Source organism: Elephas maximus, chromosome 8 (genome assembly GCF_024166365.1).
Source record: "Elephas maximus indicus isolate mEleMax1 chromosome 8, mEleMax1 primary haplotype, whole genome shotgun sequence".
Taxonomy (NCBI): domain Eukaryota; kingdom Metazoa; phylum Chordata; class Mammalia; order Proboscidea; family Elephantidae; genus Elephas; species Elephas maximus.
The window spans coordinates 115,730,165-115,753,777 of record NC_064826.1 but is presented as its reverse complement, the minus strand read 5'-3'; the positions used below and the strand labels follow the sequence as shown (position 1 = coordinate 115,753,777).

General features: G+C 40.7%; 1 protein-coding gene across 1 annotated transcript in view; it reads left to right on the top strand.

Annotated features, from left to right (window-relative positions):
• ABCA13 (ATP binding cassette subfamily A member 13) overlaps positions 1–23,613 on the top strand; it is a 570,776-nt gene that overhangs the window by 277,522 nt on the left and 269,641 nt on the right. Inside the window, 3 exon segments of the mRNA XM_049894281.1 lie at positions 7,129–7,263; positions 8,367–8,547; positions 13,450–13,668. Of these exon segments, the coding sequence (XP_049750238.1) occupies positions 7,129–7,263; positions 8,367–8,547; positions 13,450–13,668 (535 nt within the window).

The following is a 23,613-nucleotide window of genomic DNA, read 5'->3' as shown; positions in this document are numbered from 1 at the left end:
ACTTTTCCCTGGACTTCCTTCCTTCTTTCTTTTTTATCCAGCTAGTGTATATACACTGAGCCCAATGTTCTCGACCTCTATCCATCCAGTGCCAATCCCCTTTGGCCTACAGGCTCAGTTTCAACTGCAGGTCCCCATGCTAGACTCAGAGGTCACCAGCAAACATTCAGTAACCTCAGAGAGTTTTCATTTCATAACCTCTCCTTCACGTACTTCCAATTAAATTTTTTGATTCTGCTTGATCTGCCTACTTTCATTACTTCTTCTGTTATCACTGTCCGTTCTGGGGGGCAATGTTAATTAGTTCCCTGGCCTGCACGTGCCAGCAGGCAATTCCCCTTGAGGAGAAAAGCTCCAAATAAGCTGAGGGCCTCTGCACGTATTAATGTGTCCAATTACATTTTGTAATGTGAGCGGGACACATGTGCCTTTGGAGTTTGCGCACACAACCAGTGTGAATTAATAGCAAACTACAAGAGAGAGCCAAGGAGCTGAGTGGCAACCAGGCTAATGTGGATGTGGCAGCTCCCTCATTCATTTAGATTAATAGATTGTTTAGAAGGGTTTTAAAAGTCTAGGCAGGTTAGGGCTAAGATGGTTTAATTAGCAAATCAACCCTTAATATTCAATTTGTCTGTAATTTCTTTTTTTCCATCCTAGAAAAGGCTTTCATATCTTGCCCCTCCTTCCTATCCCTACAGCCAACGCCCTACTTCAGGTCTCATCATTCCTGAGCTGGAGCACTCAATGCCCTGTAGTTTCTTTCCATGCCTCTAGGGGCTCCACCTCTGCCTTGGCCTCTGCAATCTATCCTGCATGGTGACTAGATGACCATGTGATGATCTCCTCTGAATCCATGATGTCCACAGAATGAAATTTAATATTATCAGCGGCTGACAACCCACCCCTAACTAGCCTGCTGCTCTTTCATGTGTCTCTCTCTGTTCGAGTCACACTGGTCTGGGGGCAGTCCCTAATAGGGTTGCCACATAAAACAGCTTGCCCAGTTAAATTTGATTTCAGATAAACAACAAATACTATTTTGAGATATGCTAAAAAATTATTTGTTGTTTATTTAAAATTCAAACTTTACTGGGCATCCTGTATTTTTATGTAGGAACCTACCCCTAATCTCTCTCTCTTTGCTTTCTCACATCATTTTCTCTGCTCAAATGGCCTATTCCATGGCAGTGGAAATTCTGCTATTACAATATTTTATCACCTGCATGATATTTAAATGCTTTGCTTGTCTTCTCCACTCGAATGAGAGTCATACGAGGTGAAGTCTGTGTCTGGTTCATTTGTGTACCCCTAGTGTTACAAGAGTGTGTGATTCATTCATTTTTGTTCAATGACTGAAGTCTCTGCAATAGGAAGGTGCACACTTGGGAACAGCAAGACAAGGGCTGAGGTCATAACGGACACAGGAGGCTTCTTCAGTGTCCTTGTCGCCATGCTGAGTCCTCACATGCCCTTCGTGTTCTTAGGTTTCACCTAAGAACTGTGACCTCTCTGAGATAAACCAGCCTCTTTTCTTGCACCTCGGTATAAACTGCTTATTTATTTCTCAGCCAAGAATCCCCCACAGGGAGGCAGGGATTGAGTGAGACAGAATTTCCTAAGACTCAAGTGAGGATGCTATCAACAAGGAGCAGCATCTTTTTTTAGTATTTTATTGTGTTTTAAGTGAAAGTTTACATAGCAAATTCAGTTCCCATTTAATGATTTTTGTATAAATTGTTCTATGACCTTGGTAACATTTTTCACAATGTGCCAATATTCTCATTATTTCCATTCTGTTTGTTCTGTTTCCATTGATCTGGCTTCCCTGCCCCTCCTTAGCTTCTCATGTATGTTTTAGAGTTAATGTCGACTGTTTGGTATCATATTGTTGATTATTTAAGGGAGCATAATATTCATGGGTGGTATTGTTTATTTTATAAGCCAATCTATTACTTGGCTGAAAGGTGACCACCAGGAATGGCTTCAGTTCCAAGTTCAAAGGGAATCTTAGGGTGATAATTTCAGAAGCTGCTCTAATCTCTATTGGTCCAGTAAGTCTGGAATTTGAGTTGTGTTCTACAGTTTTTTTTTATTTCTTTCTGGGACCTTCTATTGTGTCCTTGTAGTGGTAGCCGAACACCACCTAGTTCTTCTGGTCTCAGGCTAGATGAGACTGTGGTTCATGTGGGCTATTAGTCCTGTGGACTAGTTTCTTCTTTGAGTCTTTGGTTTCCTTCATTCTCTTTTGTTCCAGACAAGTAGAAACCAATAGTTGTATCTTAGATGGCCGCTTGCAAACTTAAAAGACCGCAGATGCTACTCTCCAAACTAGGATATAGAACATTATCATTATGAACTATTTTATGCCATTTGACTGAGTTGTCCGACGAGACTATAGTCCCAAGCCTTCAAACTCGGTAAACCAATCCTGCAAGGTGTTTGGCTATGTGTAGAAAGTGTCCATAACTGTGTCCTCCATGTGGTTGATTATCTATATGAATATATATGAGCATCCATAAACATGTACGTACATATGCCTACAGATACACCTATAAATGCACACACATACACTCGCACGTGTCTTCCTATACACGTATATGCATACATATCTACCTACGTAACCACACACGTATTTTTTCGTTGTTATTGTTGTTGAAAAATTGTACGTTACAGCATTTACCGACATTGTCCCTTATTCTTGCGTACTTCTCAGTGTCTTCATTTACCTTGGACAGGTTGTGCAGCCTTCACCCTTATTGGGTATTGCCTTTCCCATCACCAAAAATAACAAGTGTCTACTATCTGGAAAGTGCTCCCCCCTCCCTCTCTCTGCCATCCCTGTTACCCATCAAAGAATGGTAACTTTTAATAAAAATGAGACTGTACTATATTTATCCTTTTCTGCTTGACTTATTTCACTCAGCATAATGTCCTCCAGATTCATCCTTGTTGTGAGATGTTTCGCAGATTCATCATCGTTCTTTTTCATTGCATAGTATTCCAAGAGTATATGTACCATAATTTTTTAATCCATTCATCTGTAGATGGGCACTGAAGTTGAACAATGCTGCATTTGTGAACAATGCTGCAATGAACATGGGTGTGCATATGTCTATTTGTGTGATGGCTCTTACATCTCTAGGATATTTTTCTAGGAGTGGGATTGCTAGATTGTATGGTATTTCTATTTCTAGCTTTTTAAGGTGGCGCCATATCATTTTCCATAGTGGTTGTACCAATTTACATTTCCACTAGTAGTGCATAAGATTTTTAACCTCTCCAGTATTTGATATATATATATATATATATTTTAATTAATGCTAGCAATGTTGGGGTGAGATGGTATCTCATTGTAGTTTTGATTTGCATTTCTCTGATGGCTAATGATCATGACATTTCCTCATGTGTCTGTTAGCTACCTGAATGTCTTCTTTGGTGAAGTGTTTGTTCTTATCCTTTGCCCATTTTTTAATTGTATTATTTGTCATTTTGTTTTTGAGGTGTTGATGTATTCTTTTGATTTTAGAGATCAGACCCCTGTCAAAAATGTTGTAGCCCCAAACATTTTTCCAGGCTGTAAGTCCTCTTTTTACTCATCTGGTGAGTCTTTTGATAAGCCTAAGTGTTTAGGTTTTAGGAGCTGCTGGTTACCTAGTTTATCTTCTGGTGTTTGTACATTGTTATTTATGGCTTGCATTGTGTTTATGCCATGCGTTAGGCCCCCAGGATTGTCCCTATTTTTTCTTCCATGGTCTTTATTGTATTAGGTTTTATGTTTAGGTCTTTGATCCATTTTGAGTTAGTTTTTATGTATGGTGTGAGATATGGGTGCTGTTTCACATTTTTACAGACGGACAACCAGTTTGCCAGCAGCATTTGTTAAAAAGACTGTCTTTTCCCCATTTAATGGACTTTGGTCCGTTGTCAAAGATTAATTGGCCGTAGGTGGATGGATTTACGTCTGGGTTCTTGAGTCTGTTCCATTGGTCTATGTGTTTGTAGTTGTACCAGCACCAGGCTGTTTTGACTACTGTGGCTGTATAACAGAGTCCTCCTACTTCGTTTTCTTTTTTCAATAATGCTTTGCTTATTTGGGGCCTCTTTCTTTTCCATATAAAGTCTGTGGTTAGTTGTTCCATCTTGTTAAAGAATTTTGTTGGTATTTGTATTGAGATTGCATTGTATCCATAGATTACTTTGGCTAGAATTGACATTTTCACAATGTTGAATCTTCCTATCTGTGAGCATGGTATGTTTTTATATTAATGTAGGGATCATCTGGTTTCCTGCGATAGTGCTTTTTTTTTTTTCTTAATTTTTATTGTGATTTAAGTGAAAGTTTACAAATCAAGTCAGTATCTCACACAGAAACTTATATATACCTGGCTAAAATAATACATACTGCCAATTGCTCTCCCCTTAATAAGGCAATCCGCTCCCCCCCTCCCCACTCTCTCTTTTCATGTCCATTTCACCAGCTTCTAACCCCCTCTACCCTCTCATCTCTCCTCCAGGGAGGAGACGCCAACATAGCCTCAACTATCCACCTGATCCAAGAAGCTCACTCCTCACCAGCATCCCTTTCCAACCCTTTGTCCAGTCCAATCCATATGTGAAGAGTTGGCTTTGGGAATGGTTCCTGTCCTGGGCCAACAGAAGATCTGGGGGGCCATGACCGCCAGAGTCCTTCTAGTCTCAGTCAGACCATTAAGCGTGGCCTTTTTATGAGAATTTGGAATTTGCATCCCACCGATCTCCTGCACCTCAGGGGTTCTCTGTTGTGTTCCCTGTCAGGGCAGTCACTTCCACTTCTATTGAAATGGAGCAGAATTAAGATTTTGTGTCAGGACTTCATTTTGGCATATTCAATATGTGAAGATATTTCATTGATTCCATTGGAAGAGGCAAAAGTGTCTACGATCTGTACTTATGAACTATTCTTTTCTCTGCAATGACTCTGAAAACCGGAAATGTAGCATGTCAGCTAAACATGTGTTTATTATAAAAATATTTGTAAAGTACTTACATTTATGAAGAAGCAAAAAAAATTAATTATTTCTAATCTCGTTAACCAGAAGTAACAATGTATTTCTTTCCTAGTCTTTTTCCGGATACCTTTTTGTACATAGTTGGATTCATACTGTATATATAAACTTTATTCTGCATCAAAGACATTATTTTTATCATAAGTTTTAATCCATGTCTTTGAAAATACTTTTAAAGCTGTTCAACATCTCATTAAATGAAAGTAATAATTTCCTGCACCCTTCCCTTACTTTGCACGTTTAAATCATCTCTGTCTTTTTCTGATTATAAGTAACAATAGAGTGAATATGACCATGCCCAAATTTAAGTCTGCATTTTGTTATTTCTCTAGAACAGATTTAATTGCTAATTCAAAACCTATAAACATTTCTAAGACATCTGAATTACATCACTGACTTGCTCTCCCAAAGGTGACTAACCCCATCTATGGCATGGACTGAGGATGGTCACTGACTGGGGTCACCTAAGGAGCAGAAGATAGAACAAAGGAAATGACTAGTGTTTGTAGAATAGTTTTTCTTATGTAATTGTTTATTATATCCCTTTTTTTTTTACAAACTCAATGTTCATACGTGTGCACACAGGGGCTCATTTTACTCTTTCTATTTGGTAGTTGAAGGAACTGGGATGTGAGGAGACAGGTGAGGTTCCTCCTCTGCTATGCTGATCCAGGCTGGGAACCCATAGCAGTAGGGTGTTAATCTGTGGATTTACCACTTGTTTGAAAGGGCAAGTGAAAGTATTTACCTGTTGTCTGTGTGTGTCACATAGGCAGGTAATGTGAGAGGGTTGTTGTCATTAGTTGCCTTTGAGTCTGCCCCCACTCAAGGCAACCCCATGCAACAGACTGAAGCTCTGCCCAGTCCTGCATCATCTCCATGATCAGTTGCAGGTCAGACAGCTCTGATCCAAAGGGTTTTCGTTGGCTCTTTTTTGGAATTAGATAGCCAGGTGTTTCTTCCTAATTGTGTGGGGGTAGCCAGTGGTTGTGTGGCTACTAGAGTTCACCAGCTATGTAACCTTGAAGAAGCTGTTCAGTACCTCCCTTTGGGATTGGTAAGGAAGCAGTGATAATGGTACCAACCACATTAGGTGGTCACAAGATTATATAAGTTAATACAAATGAAGACCCTGAAGAGTGCTTTGAACAGAGAGTGTGTCAAATGCTGGCTGTGACATGATATAACTATTTGTGTCCTTCTTGCCATCATCCCACAAAGGAATGGCAAGTACTAGACTAGGTGCCTGTGATGGGACCGCCAATTAACTTTCAGTATGTGATCATCTCCCTGAACCTTCCGATTACAGTATGTGAAACTTGCATCTCTCTCCTTTGTTTGGTGGCCAGCTTGCTAAAATATTCTTCACTTAGGCCTTTATCGCTTCAGCTACCTGCAGAATTTAGACCATTAGGTAAATTGCATCCATCAAAGTTAAGCTAGAATGGATTTATGAAAGAAACTTGGGAAGTGTTAATCATTAAATCTCCTTTCATTTTAGCATATAGTGAGAGGAAAGAAACTACTAAATGGACTGAAATGAATTTGAAGAACATGTTTGAAGACTGTAGATATGTTTCATATGGCAATATTGGCATTATGAATTATTCTTCTAAGAGGTTTAGTTAATTAATTTCTCCATGTAGTCACCTCATGTTCACGCTTTTCTTCTTTTCTAGTAATTCATGACAACATCAATGATAGATTAAAAAAGAGCCAAGAAAAAGGGGACGGGCATGAGGACAGGGGCAAACCTGTATCTCGGAAGTGTTCAGCAATTGTTCAAACAATGCTTATTGAACACTTACTTGAATGGCCTCTGTGGGAAGTGATGTGATGGGGGTGGGGTCTTAGTTGACGGCCCTGTATCTCACAGTTGGAGAGAAAGTTAGGTCCCTGCTGCAAGCCTGAATTACTCTATCCCCACGTCTTCTGTGTCACTGGTTTGAATGTGAAATGTGTATTGAAAATACTAAAATGGAATAACATTGCATATTAACGCGTTAAGACTTCTATTACAGAATATTTGTCCAAATAAGAAAAATAATTAAACTCATTTTAATTGTATCTAATCTTTTAGGAACTTTTGGTTTAAGGCAGCCATGGTATTTTCCCTTTACTGCATCATATTGGAAGACTGTATTTGGCTTGGTGGAGAAAAAGTGCTACAAAAGTTCCGATCTATTCTTCTTCAATGAGAACTTCGGCAGTAAAGGTGTGTAAAAAGCAACACTATTGGTCAGTTTTGCTTTTGTTGTTCGTTTCTGGTGAAGCCTTTGTCACTGTGTAAGTACATTACCTACAGGCTCATTGCCAGGCTGTCTTGGGCTTGGAAACAGAGCGATAGGGCTGAGTGGGAAGTCAGTGTCTCCTGATAATGTTTACCCTGTGTAGCCCCAGAGAGCCCCAGAACCTAGAATGTTGATGCTGCTTGTTATTTATAGTGCTCATGTCTATGTATTATGTATATCTGTGTATGTACAATAATTTAGTACAATTGAAGCTTTAGTTCCAAAGTGAATATTTTCAAAAATAAAAGCAAAATTGGGCAGCTACCATGTGTAATACATTTCATAATTTTCTAAGCATTTTCACACATGCTAGCTTTTTTTTTTAATATTTCTGCCACTTGCAAATGAGGAAGTTGCTTCTCAGAAATAAAAGGGGTAGGACTGATACCATCCCAGTTCACTCCAGATGCCACCCAGCTCAGGGGGAACTGTCGATATACAGGTAAAAAAAAAAAAAAAAAAAATACAGGTACTCTCCACAAAAGGACCACTTCAGAGAGAATATGTATATATGTTTATATAAATCATATGTAAGTATAGATGTGTGACACATAAATAAACTCTCGTCACAATTGTTTTATAAGTCAACATTGTGAAGTTTTTTTTTTTTCTAATTACAGAAGTAAAACATGAATCAGAAAATTTGGAACATATCAACAAGCATCTGTTACCTCTCATCTTTTAGGGAGGCTCTCTCTCATGAACATTTTGCTGTGAAACTAACGTGCCCATTGTTTTTTCTCTGTACGTGTATACATGTACAAGCATGGGTTTTTATTTTATTTTACTTTTTTTACAAAATGTATGCCATATGGTTCAAAACTTTGTAATCAGCTATTTCAGTTAATTTCTATCATTATATAATTTGCGTCTTGATTTTGGTAAACAGACTTTTTTTAAATTGCTCTGTATGCTTCACAAAGCTGGAATTCAAGTCTAAGGCAGCTCATGGACTTATGACTAAGGGCGAGAATTATTTTTGGGGTCCTTGAGGTGCTCATATGATAAATTAACGTCTTCCTCACAGGGTCATCTCCACAACACAGGGAAGAAAACCTTGAAGGAGGCTCCTCTGGAGTCACCCTGGTATCCGTGACCAAGGAATACGAGCCCAACAAAGTGGCCATCAAAGACCTCACTGTCACCTTCCACAAGGACCAAATCACTGCCCTGCTGGGCACAAACGGCGCAGGAAAGACCACAGTTATGTAGGTCCCATTTTACCTTAAGGAAATACTAGGCGTTTGATTTTTAAAAATATTAGTTTATCTGGGAGCCTGGAGGTTTGATTTCTATAGTCTCAATGCAGAGTTTTGAGACATAGAAGAAAAACAAAGCCTTGTTACCAGACCTGCTTGGTGTCCTCAATCACACATTTGATTTTTAGATCTTGAGTAGAGAGTCCTTTGCTTCAGGTAGGGTGGGTGGATTTTTGTCTTCTTTATTCCCTACAAAAATTCACCGTGGTTTTGTGTTAGTTTTTAAATGTTCTATGACAATTTCGTGTTTCCTCCTCCTAAATTTAATTTTGCTGGTATAGCTACAGAAAGATGAAATCCAGCCTAATATTTGACAATATTTTAAATACCTGTCTCTTTTTTCTTCACTTTCTACTTTTTGCGAGGTTATTTTTTTATTGCTAAGGCTTAATTCTTGGTTTAGAATCACATGGCTCCAAATTTGATTAAAGAATAAAATCATGTGATACCAGAGAACCCATGAGTTCAAACGTTCATCAACTGCTTGTCTGTGGTTGCCCACAGAGCAACCCTGTACCGACTGTGGAAATGATGGTTTGTTTAAGGCTAAGTCGCCAAAATTCTTTAATTTCTCTTTTGAACAAATTACTCTCTTTTTGCTCTTTTTCTCACTAAACATTCAGAACTAAACTATGATTAGGTGAAGCAATGAAAAGGGCTTTTTGCCTCAGACTTGTTAAGAGAAGTAGAAAAATAACATATAAAGCTTCTTAAGTCTTATATATGAAAATAAATTGAAAGAAACAATATGGAAAGTTTTTTGGTCTTTTCTTGAATGCTGAAGTAGAAGTGAGGGACTCTCTGAGTTAGTTGTTCAGTGTTTGCAGATTGTTAACATATAAGCTGCACAAATAATGATTCAGAAACCTGACATTTTACATTGTACCTTTCTATTGAGTTGTCTCCTTCTGTAATTTTATTGTTAATCTTCTGAATTTCTGATTGCTGTCTGCTTATGAATTATTCCAGCTTATTGCATTTTTCATTATGCTCCTGAATAATCTTTCTAATCTCTTCAATTGCTTTATCTGTTCCTTGGCTTGTTCTGCCTATTGCCTCATTTCCTTCCTAATGTCTTGAAGGGTTCTGTATATTAATCTTTTGTATTCTGGCTCTGGTAGTTCCAGGAATGAACTTTCATCTAGAAGATCCCTGGATTCTTTGTTTTAAGAGCTTGTTGGGGTGGTCATGGTCTTTTTTATTATTATTATTATTATTATTAACTTTTATTGAGCTTCAAGTGAAAGTTTACAAATCAAGTCAGACTGTCACATATAAGTTTATATACACCTTACTCCGTACTCCCACTTGCTCTCCCCCTACTGAGTCAGCCCTTCCAGTCTCTCCTTTCGTGACAATTTTGCCAGCTTCCAACTCTCTCTATCCTGCCATCCCCCCTCCAGACAGGAGATGCCAACACAGTCTCAAGTGTCCACCTGATGTAATTAGCTCACTCTTCATCAGCATCTCTCTCCTCCCCACTGTCCAGTCCCTTTCATGTCTGATGAGTTGTCTTCGGGAATGGTTCCTGTCCTGGGCCAACAGAAGGTTTGGGGACCATGACCGCCGGGATTCCTCTAGTCTCAGTCAGACCATTAAGTATGGTCTTTTTATGAGAATTTGGGGTCTGCATCCCACTGATCTCCTGCTCCCTCAGGGGTTCTCTGTTGTGCTCCCTGTCAGGGCAGTCATCGATTGTGGCTGGGCACCATCTAGTTCTTCTGGTCTCAGGATGATGTAGGTCTCTGGTTCATGTGGCCCTTTCTGTCTCTTGGGCTCTTAATTCTCGTGATGGTCTGTTTTTTTATGTGACTTGATATTGACTGTTGTCTCTGGGCCATCTATAAGTTATTGTATTAGTTTATGCTTGCTTACTGTGCTGTAGCTTCTTGTTTTATTTTGATATACCCAAATAGGTTGCTTGAGTGAGCTAGCTTGATTATTTTTGCCTTTGAAGCTCTGATGTCCTGTCCCCAGATGGCTAGAGCTGTTTTCAGTCGTCTCAGTCTAGGAGTCCATTCACTTTTCTTGTATGAATTCAGCTCAGGTGTCTAGGTAGCTGATCATCAAGTGTGTGGTACAGGCTCTGTCCTACAGTCTTAGGGGGCGGGGTGATTGGTGTATGTACTGGTATTTGATTGCAGCAGGGGGTCACGCTCTGAACAAGGCAGGGGGCTGAGGACTGACCCCTGAGTGTCTCTGAGGAATGCGCACCTCTGTTCCCTAGAGCATGCTGGTGGGTGGGTTCTGCAGATGGTCCATGGGCACCCAAAGTTTTTAGTTGTAAGGACTGGGAGGTACCAGTTATCCTCGGACCCCTGTCGCAGGTGGCTGGGTGACCAGAGTGGAGCTACATGTTCTTAGGTCCCTGATAGGTGAGGACCTTGTTTAATAGGCAAAGCAATGTCAAACATCAAACACCCACCTCTCAACCGCACAGCTGAAATGGTTGGAGTCTGCCAGCAGGGGCCTATTCTGAAATAGGCCCACACATGTCCATGCAGAGGGGAAAGGTGCTCAAAGTCCACGGACCGTTTATGCCGGACAGGAGCCGCTTCTGTCCTGAGCTCCCCCACTTAGTGGAGCTGGCAAATTTTCTTTTTCCCCAAATGCAAATTTTTCCTTCTTCAAGGCCGGGAGGATGGCTCTAGGTGCTCACCAGGGTCTATCTCAGGCCCAGGGAATTCAGCTGCTGAAGCTGGCTTTGGGGTGGGGGCGGGGCGCAGTAAAATATAAGCAAGTACTTAGCTTTTGCCGAGAGCACAGTTCTTCTCAGGTTCCGAAGGTGTGAGTAGGCTGTGTGGCTGGCTGCTTCTCCCTAGGGAAACTGCAGCCAGATGCTAGTACAAGCTGGCCGCTCCTGCAGCTCCGGGAATGGTGCCTGAGGGCTCCCTGCGATTCAGGTCCAGTAACTCCTCTCCGCTTCTGAATTGTCTCTTCCTCCCCCTGCCCCTCTGTTCATTTTCTAAGCTTGCCTTTGGTGCTCAGGGCTCCCAGCTTGTCACAGATGTACTCATTTCACTTGTTTTTTTGGACTTTGTTGCAAAGAGGGCTCGCCAGAAGCATCTGTCTATTCCACCATCTTGGCTCCCCTCTACATTGTGCCTTTCGAAGTCTCAAGTTTTAGTTTAGCGTAACAAGGAGAATTAAATTTGGTGTTTCTCTAAGTTTCAAGGTTCACTAACTACATGGCTCTTGTTGCACTTTTGAAGTGCATTTTGAGACATTTTAGATGGTTGTATCTTCCTAGGAGCTTTTATATGAAAGACTGAGAGGTCAATTAATGGATCAACTTTATAGGTCTTCCCTTTTCAAAACAAAAATCTCTGGACTCACACGGAATATGTTTAAACTATAGTACCCCCAAACACATTTTAAAAATAATGTAGCAAACAATATTTAATCAAGTTTATCTAGGCATAATTATGCAATAAACAGTATCAATTTTAAGTGCACAATTTGGTGAGTTTTGACAGGAGTTTGGTTAATGCTGAATCACTAGCATCACGATGATTCAGAACAATTTCTACCATTTCTCAAAGTCTCAGTTTGCCTTTTCTTTGACCACTGGCCCTTAGGTAATCAATAGTCTGCTATTTCTCACTATTAATTTGCATTTTCTAGCATTTCATATATATGGAATTGTGACAGGCTTCCTTCACCCAGCATAGGGATTTTGAGATTCATTTATGGTGGTGTTACATACTTTGATCCTTATTATTTATGAGTAGTATTTAATCACATGTGTGTACTACAATTTGTTTATCCATTCATCTGTTGGTGACAGTTGATGTTGGTTCCAGTTTTTGATGATTATGAATAAAGATGCAATGACCATTTGTGTACATACCTTTGTATGGATATATATTTTCATTTTTCTTGAGTACTTAGGAATGAGATTGCTAGGTCCTGTAGTAGGCATAAAGTCCTGGGTGGAGCAATTAGTTTGCCCTTGATTATTATGCTTGATTACTAATCTAAAGGTTGGTGGTTCCAACCCTCCTAGTGGTGCTGCAAAAGAAAGACTTGGCATTCTGTTTCTGTAAAGATTACAGCCAAGAAAACCCTGTAGACAGTTTTACTGTGTAACACATGCAGTCTCCACAAGTTAGAATCAACTCTCTAGCAATGGATCTGAGTGTTTTTTTGTTTTGTTTTGCCACTAGGGCTCTGTTTGTTTAATATTCTGTTGCTGTCGAGTTGATTCTGACTCACAGTGTCCCTATAGGAGAGTAGAACTGCCCCATAGGGTTTCCAAGGAGTGGCTGGTGGATTTGCACTGCTGACCTTTTGGTTAGCAGCCAAGATCTTAACCCCTATGCCACCAGGGCTCCTTGTTTAATATAATTTTTTTAGAAATAAGAAAACGGTATTCAATCATATGTAATAAACTTCCTGAAAACAAGGAAACAGAATTAGGCAATCCTGAGGCTCCCTTTGGTAATGTTGGGTGAGTGAGCTTCTGGTGATGTGTATTTGAGCTGTTATGATGTTGACATGGACAGATAGCATGGGGTAGCAGAAAGGAGCCTAGCTTCAGAGTTTGGAGTCTAGGTTTGAGGTTTTGCTCTGTCTTTGTCTAACTATGAGGCTGTAGATAAATAGGTCATTTATTTAGCCTGTTTCCTCATTTGTAAAAACAAAGTTGGATTTTATAATTTTAGTATCCCATACAACTATAAAAAAAACTATAGAGGTCTATAATTGCAGCATTTCACATGGGGAGTACAGAAAACAGGTCATCAGATGGTGTATGCTCTTCTCAAGATGTACTCATGGCATTGGAGTTGACTGAGGTGCTGATGTGCAGAGCAATGAGTGTTTCTATGCTGAAGTTGTTTTCTCTGGCAGATCCATGTTGACAGGACTCTACCCTCCTACTTCTGGATCCATCATCATCAATGGCAAGAACCTGCAGACAGACCTGGCCACGATCAGAATGGAGCTGGGGGTGTGCCTTCAGCATGATGTCCTGTTCAACAACCTCACTGTTCTGGAGCATCTGCTGCTCTTTGCTTCCATAAAGGCGCCACAGTGGACCAAGAAGGAGTTACGCCAGCAAGTCAATAAGTTAGTAACATTCATCTCTCTCCACCTCTTACTCTTTACCCCTTGTTTAAATAAGTGAAGAATATAGGAAGAGGTACTTTAAAACCATCATCTGTAGTTAAATTTATGAGAAGAAAAATTTGGCAAATGGTCCTTAACCATGGAATTATGACACCTCCACTAACACTGGGAACAAAAAGGGAGCTTGTGATTGGATTGGGTTTAGTTTGTCCTTGAATTTGGGAAGAGAATGAATAAAGAAGGAAAGTGTGGCATAAGTGGTTGGAGGAAGCTGGTGTGTTTTTGGAACATAGGATTCATATAACCCACTCAAAACCACTGGTGTCCTGAAATGAAAAGATTGGAAAGGTAGGCTAGAAAAATGATTGTAAAGAGCCTAACTAGTCACGCTAAGGTGTTTGAGCTTTGTTGTGCAAGTAGGCATTTATGAGCATTGGATTGTGATCAGCTTTAGATTTCTAAGATATATCCTGTGATGCCATAGCAATGGAAGAGACTAGAGGCAGAGAGGCTTCTGCAAGCAAATATTTTTATGGCAGAGACAGTGGGGATGGAGAGGAAGGCCCAGATTTGAAGACTTTCGAAGTTAGAACAAACAGGTCATGTTCACCAACTGGATGCACAAGGTGGGGAGAGGAGCAGTCCAAGTAGGGCCTTGAAGAATGGGTAGGATATTAATCAGTCCAAATGGAGGACTGAAATAATTTCAAAAAGGAATAACATGAAGAAGATCCAGAGTAGAGGACATGTGTATGGGGAGAGGTGGAAAAGAAGTGGAGTATCCAGGACAGGTCAGCGAAGCAAACGGAATATTCTCCTATTACTGGAGACTAACAGAAGTTTAGACCAGATGGAAGAAGTAACTGTAGGCTCCTGGTTAGGAGCTAAGTAGTGTGCAGAGGAGATGAGCTCTGAAGGATGGATTGGAGGGGAGAGGGTGTGCAAATAACTCAAGGTCAAATGTTGGGGTTGAAAACAGTAATCCAGTGGTGGCACCATTGATTCAGAAAATAATGGTAGTGGAGTGTGAAGTCCATCTGGTCCATGCTGAACTCTGCTCTCTCAGGGAGATGTATGCCTTGTGGGCATGTGGGGCTAGTGCTTCTTTCTTGGTATTCACAACTGACTACCTTTGCAAAGCAGAGCATCAGCAGAGCATGAACATGAAGGTGGAAGAAGCTGCCTTGAGGCAAGCGAGTCAATACAAATGGTAATTAGCTATATACCTGATAAATACATCTGAGAAGAACATGTGAATTTTAGTGAACATTTTATTGCTTATTATTTTAAAATATTTTTGCAAGCTTTATTTTTAAAATAAATATTTATAGTCTGCATTTAATGAAGATGAAAACGTATGGGGTTTTTGGTGGTGTTTTGTTCTGCGTGATTTTATTTAACTATCACTTATTCAGGTACATCCTTCATGGTTCTAAAATTCTACCTTGATGTTTCAATCTCCACAGAGGTGAGGAAAAGAAGAATGAGTCTTAAAGTTGATATATTTTATTTACCTTTGGTGATATTATTAGAAACCATATTAAACATTTGAAATGATTATTTGACATTTAGCACTTCCTTTCACATTGCTTCTCCACCCTCTTTACCTTCATTTCCATAACCACCAGCCAAGCTAACATCTTCGTGGGTTCATTCCACAGAGATACCTTGAGCTTCAGCTGGCCTTCCTGACTCAAGTTGGCTTTTTTCCCCCCTTCCCCAAGTTCATTTTGCTCATTTCTTTAAGAAGAATCTTCCCCTAAATCCACTGCCCACTCTCCCTTGGGTTACTGAGGTAGGTTCCTAAATTCCCCCTCTTTTCACCCTATCCTCCAGCAGTCTTCTTATGCCTGCATCAGATCATTCTCCACATGGCAGCCAGTGATCCTTCAACCATACAAGCCAGGTCATGTGATGTCTCTCCCCAGCACCCTTTGAGGGCTTCCCATCTTACTCAGAATAAAATCCAAAGCTGACATAGTGATTGTATGTCCTTGTGGTCCCAGGATAGCCTGTCTTTACACCTTTTGTCCCAGATTTATTATTAATACCCCCTTTTGCCTCAAAATAGTCCTGGTTTGAACAATAAACTATAATGCCACTCATGTATTAGACCGTACCATACTTGACCCTGGCCAACTTCTCTTTCTTCACCTCCTGCTTCTCTTGTCCATCATCACACTGTGCCACTAATGCTGGTCTTTTTGCTGCTCCCTGAACACACCAAGCGTGTCTCTGCCTCAGGGACTTTGCAGTTGCTGCTCTCTCCACCTGACTGGTCTTGTTGCTATTATCTGCTTGGCATGCTGCCTCAACTCTTTCAGGTCTTTGCTGAAATGCTAATCAGAGAAGACTTTTTGACCATCCTCTCTAAAATACTACTACTTTCTACTACTCCTTGAGAGTCTTCCCTATTTTTCTTACCTTGATTTATTTATTGGAAACCCTGGTGGCATAGTGGCTAAGAGCTATGGCTGCTAACCAAAAAGTTGGCAGCTCAAATCCACCAGGCGCTCCTTGGAAACCCTGTGGGGCAGTTCTATTCTGTGCTATGGAGTCACTATGAGTCTGTATTGACTCAACAGCAACAGGTTTAGGTTTTTGATTTATTTATTAGCATGTGACATCCTATGTTTGTTTATCTTTTGTGTTCTGCCACCAGATTGCAAACCCCTTGAGTGCAGAAACAGTCTGTTTAGTTCATCGAATATAATAAATATTCTTTTGAATTGAATAACTGAGTAAATGAATAATTCAGTTTTCCTACTAAAAAAATCCTCTGTCACTGGAGAAACCCTGAGAGTACGGCCCCCGGACACCCTTTTAGCTCAGTAATGAAGGCACACCTTCTAGCCAAATATTAGACAAATCCATAGAACAAAATGAGACTAATTCTGTAATTTTATCGTTAATCTTCTGAATTTCTGATTGCTGTCTCTCTATGGATTCTTGCAGCGTATTAAATTTTTCATTATGTTCTTGAATAACCTTTTTAATTTCTTCAACTGCTTTATCAGTGTGTTCCTTGGCTTGTTCTGTGTATTGCCTGATCTTCTTCCTGATGTCTTGAAGAGTTCTGTATATTAACATTTTGTATTCTACATCCAGTAATTCCAGAAAGGCACCTTCATCCAGAAGATCCCTTGTTTCTTTGTTGTAAGTGCTTGTTGAAGTGGTCATGGTCTGCTTCTTTATGTGATTTGATATAGACTGTTGTCTCTGAACCATCTATAAGTTATTGTATTAGTTTATTTTATGTTTGCTTACTGTATGCTAGCTTCTTGCTTTGTTTTGTTTTGATGTGCCCAAATAGGTTGATTGAGTGAGCTAGCTTGATTATTTTTGTCTTTGAACCCTAATGTCCTGTCACCAGATGGTTAGAGCTGTTATCAGGTATATGAGCCTAGAAGTCCATTCACTTGTCTTGTATGGATTCAGCTCAGGCGTCCAGGTACTTGGTCATCAAGTGTGTGGTACAGGCTCTGTCCTGTAGTCTTAGAGGGGCAGGGGTGATTGGTGTAGGTACCGGTATCTGGTTGCAGCAGGGGTCATGTTCTGAACAAGGCAGGGGGCTAACAACCATCCCCTGAGTGTCTCAGAGGAAAGCATGTCCCTCTTCCCTAGAGCACACAGGTGGGTGGGTTCTGCAGATGGACCATGGGCACCAAATGCTTTTGGTTGTAAGGACTGGGAGGTACCAATTATCCTTGGACCCCTGTCATGGGTGGCTGGGTGACCTGGGTGGAGCCACCAGTCCTTCAGCCCCTGATGTGGGTAGGTGAAGACCCTGTTTAACAGGCAAAGTGGTGTCAAACATCAAACACCCGCCTCTCCACCGCACAGCTGAAACAGTTACAGTCTGCCACACAGGTCCATGCAAGGGAGAAAGTCATTCAAAGTCCACAGACCATTTATGCCTGGACAGGAGCTGCTTCTGTCCTGAGCTCCCCAGGTCAGTGGAGCTGACAGATTGTCTTTTCCCCAATTGTGAATTTATTCCTATTTCAAGGCCAGGAGAATGGCTCAGAGTGCACAGCAGGACCTATCTCAGGCCCAGGGAAATCGACAGCCACTGAAGCTGGCTTGGGGGCTGGAGGGTTGCGGTAAAATACATGCAAGTAGTTAGCTTTGGCCAAGAGTGTCGTTCTTCTCTGGTTCCAAAGGTGTGAGTAGGTGGAGTAGCTGGCTGTTTCTCCCTGAGGAAACTGAGTCCGAATGCTACCACCAGCCCGCTGCAGCCTGAGGGTTCTCTGAGATTCAGGTCTGGCAATTCCCTTCTGCTTCCGAACTGTCTGTCCCTCTCCCTGCCACTCGGTCTGTTTTCTAACTTTGCCTTTGATGTCCAGGGCTCCAAGCTTGTCATAAATATAATCGTTTCACTTTTTTTTTTTTGGGTCTTTGTTGTAAGAGGGTTCACTGGAAGCAGTTGACTACTCTGCCATCTTGGCCCTGCCTCCACAAAATGAGACTAAAGGGGCACACCAGCCCCGGGGCAAGGTCTAGAAAGTAGGAGGGGATAGAAAAGCTGCTAATAGGGAACCCAAGGTCTAGAAGGGAGAGTACGGACATGTTATGGGGTTATTAACCAATGTCATAAAACGTAAGTCAGAATCGACTCGATGGCACTAGGTTTCTAGGCTAGGTCATGAAACAGTATATGTACTGACTGTTTAATGAGAAGCTAGTTTGTTCTGTAAACCTTTACCTAAAGTGCAATTTTAAAAAAAAGGAAAAAAAATCCTCAATATCATCTCATTTCCTATAGAGTCATGTTCATTACTTTAGCTTGGGTGTGCAAAGTACTTCACCATCTTTTCTCATCCTAACTTCCTAGTCTTATTTTCTGCTACTCCTCATTCACTCACTCCACAAATTTTATTTATTAAACAAATATTCAACAATATGTAGTTGGGCTCTGAGAAACAAAGGTACAGCTGTCCCTGTTCTTGAGACCAGAAAGAAGACATATATGTAATCAATGAAAATAGAGTAAATTATATGTGTGTAAGTGTGGATTTATGAGTTGGAATCCACTCGACAACACTGGGTTTGGTTTTTTGGTTTTTAAGTGTGGATAGGAGCCCTGGTGGTGTAGTGGTTAAGTGTTCAGCTGCTAACCAAAAGATCAGGAGTTTGAATCCACCAGCCACTCCTTGGAAGCCCTATGGGGCAGTTTTACTCAGTCCCATAGGATCACTATGAGTCAGAATTGACTTGATGTCAATGGGTTGGATTTTGGTTTTGGAGTGTGGATAAACCAGATGCAATGCAGCCACAGGACAATTAGTGACTCAGTGTCATTGAGGGAAGGGGTGATATGATGGCAGTGGTTGAGCAGAGAGGTGCAGGATGAGTAGAGTCTTCCTGGGATTGTGGGATGGGCTAGAGTGGAAGACATTGTAGGTGGCAAGAACCCACAGAACCAAAGCCCGTGAAGGCACAGAGCCTGGGCAAATCAACCAGCAGGCAAAGGCCAGGCAGGGCAGGATGGAGATAAGGCTGCAGGGGGAAACCTGGGCCAGATCCTGGGGGCTTTGTAAACCTTTCAAAGAAAACTCGTTGAGATAAGAAACAGAAGAAAATGTGGCAGCAAACTCCAAATATGGTGTAGGCTCCTATTCCTCAGGTTCAGGTTCTGAGAGCAGCACAACAGGGGAACAGCATGCTGTCAGTTCCTCTTGGAAATCTCTTAGTCAGGAGTGACTTTGGACAGTGACATACTGCTTTTCAATAAATGCACTGCAGCCAGCTTTATTTCCCCGCATTGTCAGGGATCACCATTTCTTTGGATGATCTCAAGGTGAAATGGATGGCTTGTGTTTAGGGACCAGCTGTATGACAAGTGGGTGTACAGAGCAAATTAAATCTCTCTCTGGTTAGATGCTCACACTATGAGGGTCATATAAAAATGGTCTGAATAAATGGAAAAGAACTCAAGAGACATAAGGCCATTGTGTCAAAAGGTTCTTCCTTTACCCTCTTTCAAAGTTCACAATGGTGGCATATTAAGTGGGCACTGATGATAGTCTCTGTTCAAGGTGAGCTGGTTCACATCTCATAATGTCTTCAGAGTGGTTGGAAACTTGTGTGTATAGGAGAAATGTTTACTTTGTAGTATTTAAATCTATTTTACATTACAGTGAGTATTTAATGAGAAATGTCTAGGTTTTATACGGATTGTATGTTACTAAATAACAAATTGGTTATGTATAATTCATTCTTTTTAAAGTTATAGGTCACCTATTATAATTAAAAAAAACTGTATTTACCTCGGGCCACAGTAAACTCTGTTGTGATTGTGTTTGGGGCTTAAATCAAACACCTAACAATACCACATAGGTTTCATCTTCTTTTTCGGGTACAAGGCAAGCTTAATAGTTATCAGTTCACAGCATGTTACCTAGCAACAAAGCCAATTTTCACAAAAGCAGTCAGAATGAGATCATGTTTTAGGAGAGTAGTTCTCAATTAGAGCCAGGGAAAACTGAAAACAACTGATTTAGAGCCACTGTTCTTATTAGTCTTGGGTAGTACCACTTGGCTTCCTTAATGTGTAGCTTCATTAAAATGTGAGTTCAATGGAGGTAGTGTGCCTGGTAGAAGCTTTAGAGTGAACATTTGTCAAGAGTCAGGTCCTTACTATTTTGCCCTTTATTTGACCTAGAGAAGATAAGAGTAGACAGAAGGAACTTTATCGAACCTTTAAGTCAATGAGAGGTTATGCAGTTAGTATTAACACTTAGAATTCTGGTGTACAAGAAGGAACTCAAGGGGGATTTGAGGCAGATTTGTTTCATAGCAATGAGGCCATCACAGGCTTGAGAGGAGGTAGAGAAGAGGCGAGGACAGAGGATTTGCATCCTGGGGTGCTCCAACACGATGAATATGGAAAGGTGAAGAGGAAGCAGCCAAGGAGGCAAGAATGAGAGACCTGTGGGGTAGGAAGAAGACAAAGGAGTGAATCAGTCTAGTAAGGAGGAGGGAGTGATCCAGTATACCCAATGCAGTTGAGCCTCAAGTAAAATGAAGACCCAGAAATGACATCTGGATTTCGTATGAAGAGGTCATTGGTGACTGCCTGAGATAAGAGAGAAGTTTTAGTAGCATGATGGGGGATGAAGGTCTTATTGGAGTGGGATTAAGAATCACTGGGAGGAGAGGATGGGAAATAGCCCCTCTTTCCAGGAATTTTGTCACAAAAGGGAGCAAAGACATGGGATGGTGCTGACATGGGTAAGTGAGATCAAGAAGAATGTTTCAAAGATAGGAACAATAGCAGCAGATTTGTATACTGATAAAAAAGAATCAGTAGAGAGGGGACAATTGATGTAAAGGTGAGGGAGGAGTGACTTGCCGAAGCTTTGTCCTATAAGGGACAGGGACTGGAATCCAGTGCCCAAGGTGGGGGGTTGACTCGTCCAAGAGCACAGCAGGTCAATTAAAGATAGAGGAGGGAAGGAAAAGTATGTGGGCACTTCAAGTCAGGGTCAATTCTTTGGAGTCTAGAGTGTGTGCAAAGGAATGATGATATTGATGGCCACAGGCTTTAAATTCAAAGAGGAGAGTTGGGAGGATATTAAGGATATTAAGAAACAGTGAAGATTTGAGATTTGTAGGACGGAGTGATTGTTGGAAACGGATTAACTGGAAAAATGGGATTTGGTGGTTAGAGAGAGAATGCCTGAAATTGTGACTCTGGGCTGTGATTTTTGGAAATGACAGGGCCTAGGGAGTATCTTAGTCATGAGTGGATGAGATTGGATTGAGGTCAAATGAAATAGGAAAGAAAAGAGAAAGGAACTAAGGGGCTAGGGTGCGAGGAGGATAAGCCACATGAATATTAAAATATCCAAGAGTAAAAATAAGAGTAGAACTGGAGAAAAGGACAGCACCAAGAGGCAGCATCTTCCAGAAATGAGAAGACATGACTCAAGGACTGGAGGAGGACAGCAGCAATAAGGGTAGTGGGTAACATACTCTGATGACAGTGGATTTAAACCTCAGGCCTCAGAGGGAGTATGGGGAGGATGGACTGAAAGTTATAATGAACAGCAACGAGCCCCCTGTTGCATGTCTAGACCCAGTGGGAGAAAGAACCAGCCGCCATATGAGAGGGTTTATGATGCCTGCATGATCTGGCTCTTGCCCCTTTCTCCAGTCTCATCCAGGGTTACTGGCTGGTTTTCCTCCTTATTTTAGGAACAGACTCTTTTAGTTCTTTGCCTATGCTCTTCTGTCTCCCACCATGTCTTGGCAATGCTTTTTCCACCTTCTTGAATCGCACTGCTCAAGTGTCAGTTGGTGAACTGGCACAATCCCTCTGGTTGACTTCTTACATCACTTCCTCTGGAGTTGGAGGAGCTGCCCATAGCTCTTAGGGCTTTATTATTGCTTCATCCTATTTTATTATAATTTTTTTTGTGTGTGCCTTCTTCACCAAACTCTGCATTTCTTGAATGAGAGAAAATATTTGATTAATTTTTTTAGCCCTAGCAGGTGGCAGAGGCCATGCATATTGTAGGAGCTCAATAAATATTTGTTGAATAAATAAAAGGATAATGGAAAAGCATCACCTAAAACACATTCTTTGTCACATAATTAGGGTTTAATATAGGAAATGTTTCTTTCCTCCTGCCCAGAAATATTCTTAATTAAAGGGTTAGCTTGTACTTTTGAGAAAGAATTAAGAAACTTAATTTTGCAGAAATTATATTCTTCCTTTTAGTATGTTGAAGATAAGTAACTAGAAAAATATTAGCTCCTAGGTGACTTTGAACTTAAAAAAAATCAACAAATAAAAACATCTGGTCAGTGTCTGCAAAGTGTTTTCTTCTTTTATCTTCAAAGTGTGAAAGCAAAGAAAGGAAGAAAATGACCAGATTTTGCAATCTTATTCCTTCCCTAAGATTAGAACTCCAGTCATGCTGCCATAGCCTTATAGCCAAGTGGCTCAGAGTACTAGGAATGCATCGTTCCATGGAGAGAAAAACATCAAGTTTTTTAAACTTCATGTGACTTTAGTGGGCATTCTAATCATTAAGTAAAATGCTATGAGCACTAATTATAATTGGGTTCTATGCATGGTTCTGGGGAAATAGACATAAGGCAAAGACTGTCCTCAAGAAAGTTCCAATCCATCTGGGGAGGGAGACACATTAATAGGCATATCCAATCAGTGTCACAGTGACTTAATAGGTGCTAATATATTGTTTTTAGTATATTGTAAGGGTAAAGGTGTATTGTGGCATCAGACTGCTAGTGTTTGGATCCATCTCTACCATTTGCTTAAAAAGCTTTTTATAATATATACTGTATCTACCTTGGGTTTCCCAGATATAATGTGGTCCTCATAACTGTTTAGACCCTCATTGGGAGGTTGTGTGCATTATGTCAATTTATACCTAAAGAGTATTTAAAAGAGTACTTGGCATATGAATGAAATAGACTTGTCCCTTACTCCTTCCACCACCATCACTATTATCCACCAGCAATGTGGGGCCTCCCACGAAAGTGTTGATAGATGTCCCAAGTAGTGTCAACAGAAGAAGCAAAGAAGGGAAGGGTTTTTGATAAGGATAAAAAGGTAATTAGAACATGCATGCGTGAAAACATCTGACGTCTTACAGATTTGTTTTGTGTCTGTTTGTTTCTTCTGCTGACTGAAATCAGGTTAATGTGACTAAATTATGATGAATAGATTTACCTTCTCTGCTCTGTTGGAAACATCCCAGGCAGGAAAGTGTTGGTAGCCACATCTGGCAGGGATTGTGGGGCCAAGGTAGTATCTTTATGAAACTGAACCGTTAGTCTTCCTCCTTCCAGCAGGGCTGTCATTAACAATGACAATACCTGGAAAACAGGGGCATAAGTCACTGAGGCCAATATAAACCCAATATAACACTTGGACTAACCATAAGTAGATAGACTGAAAATGTGATACTGAGA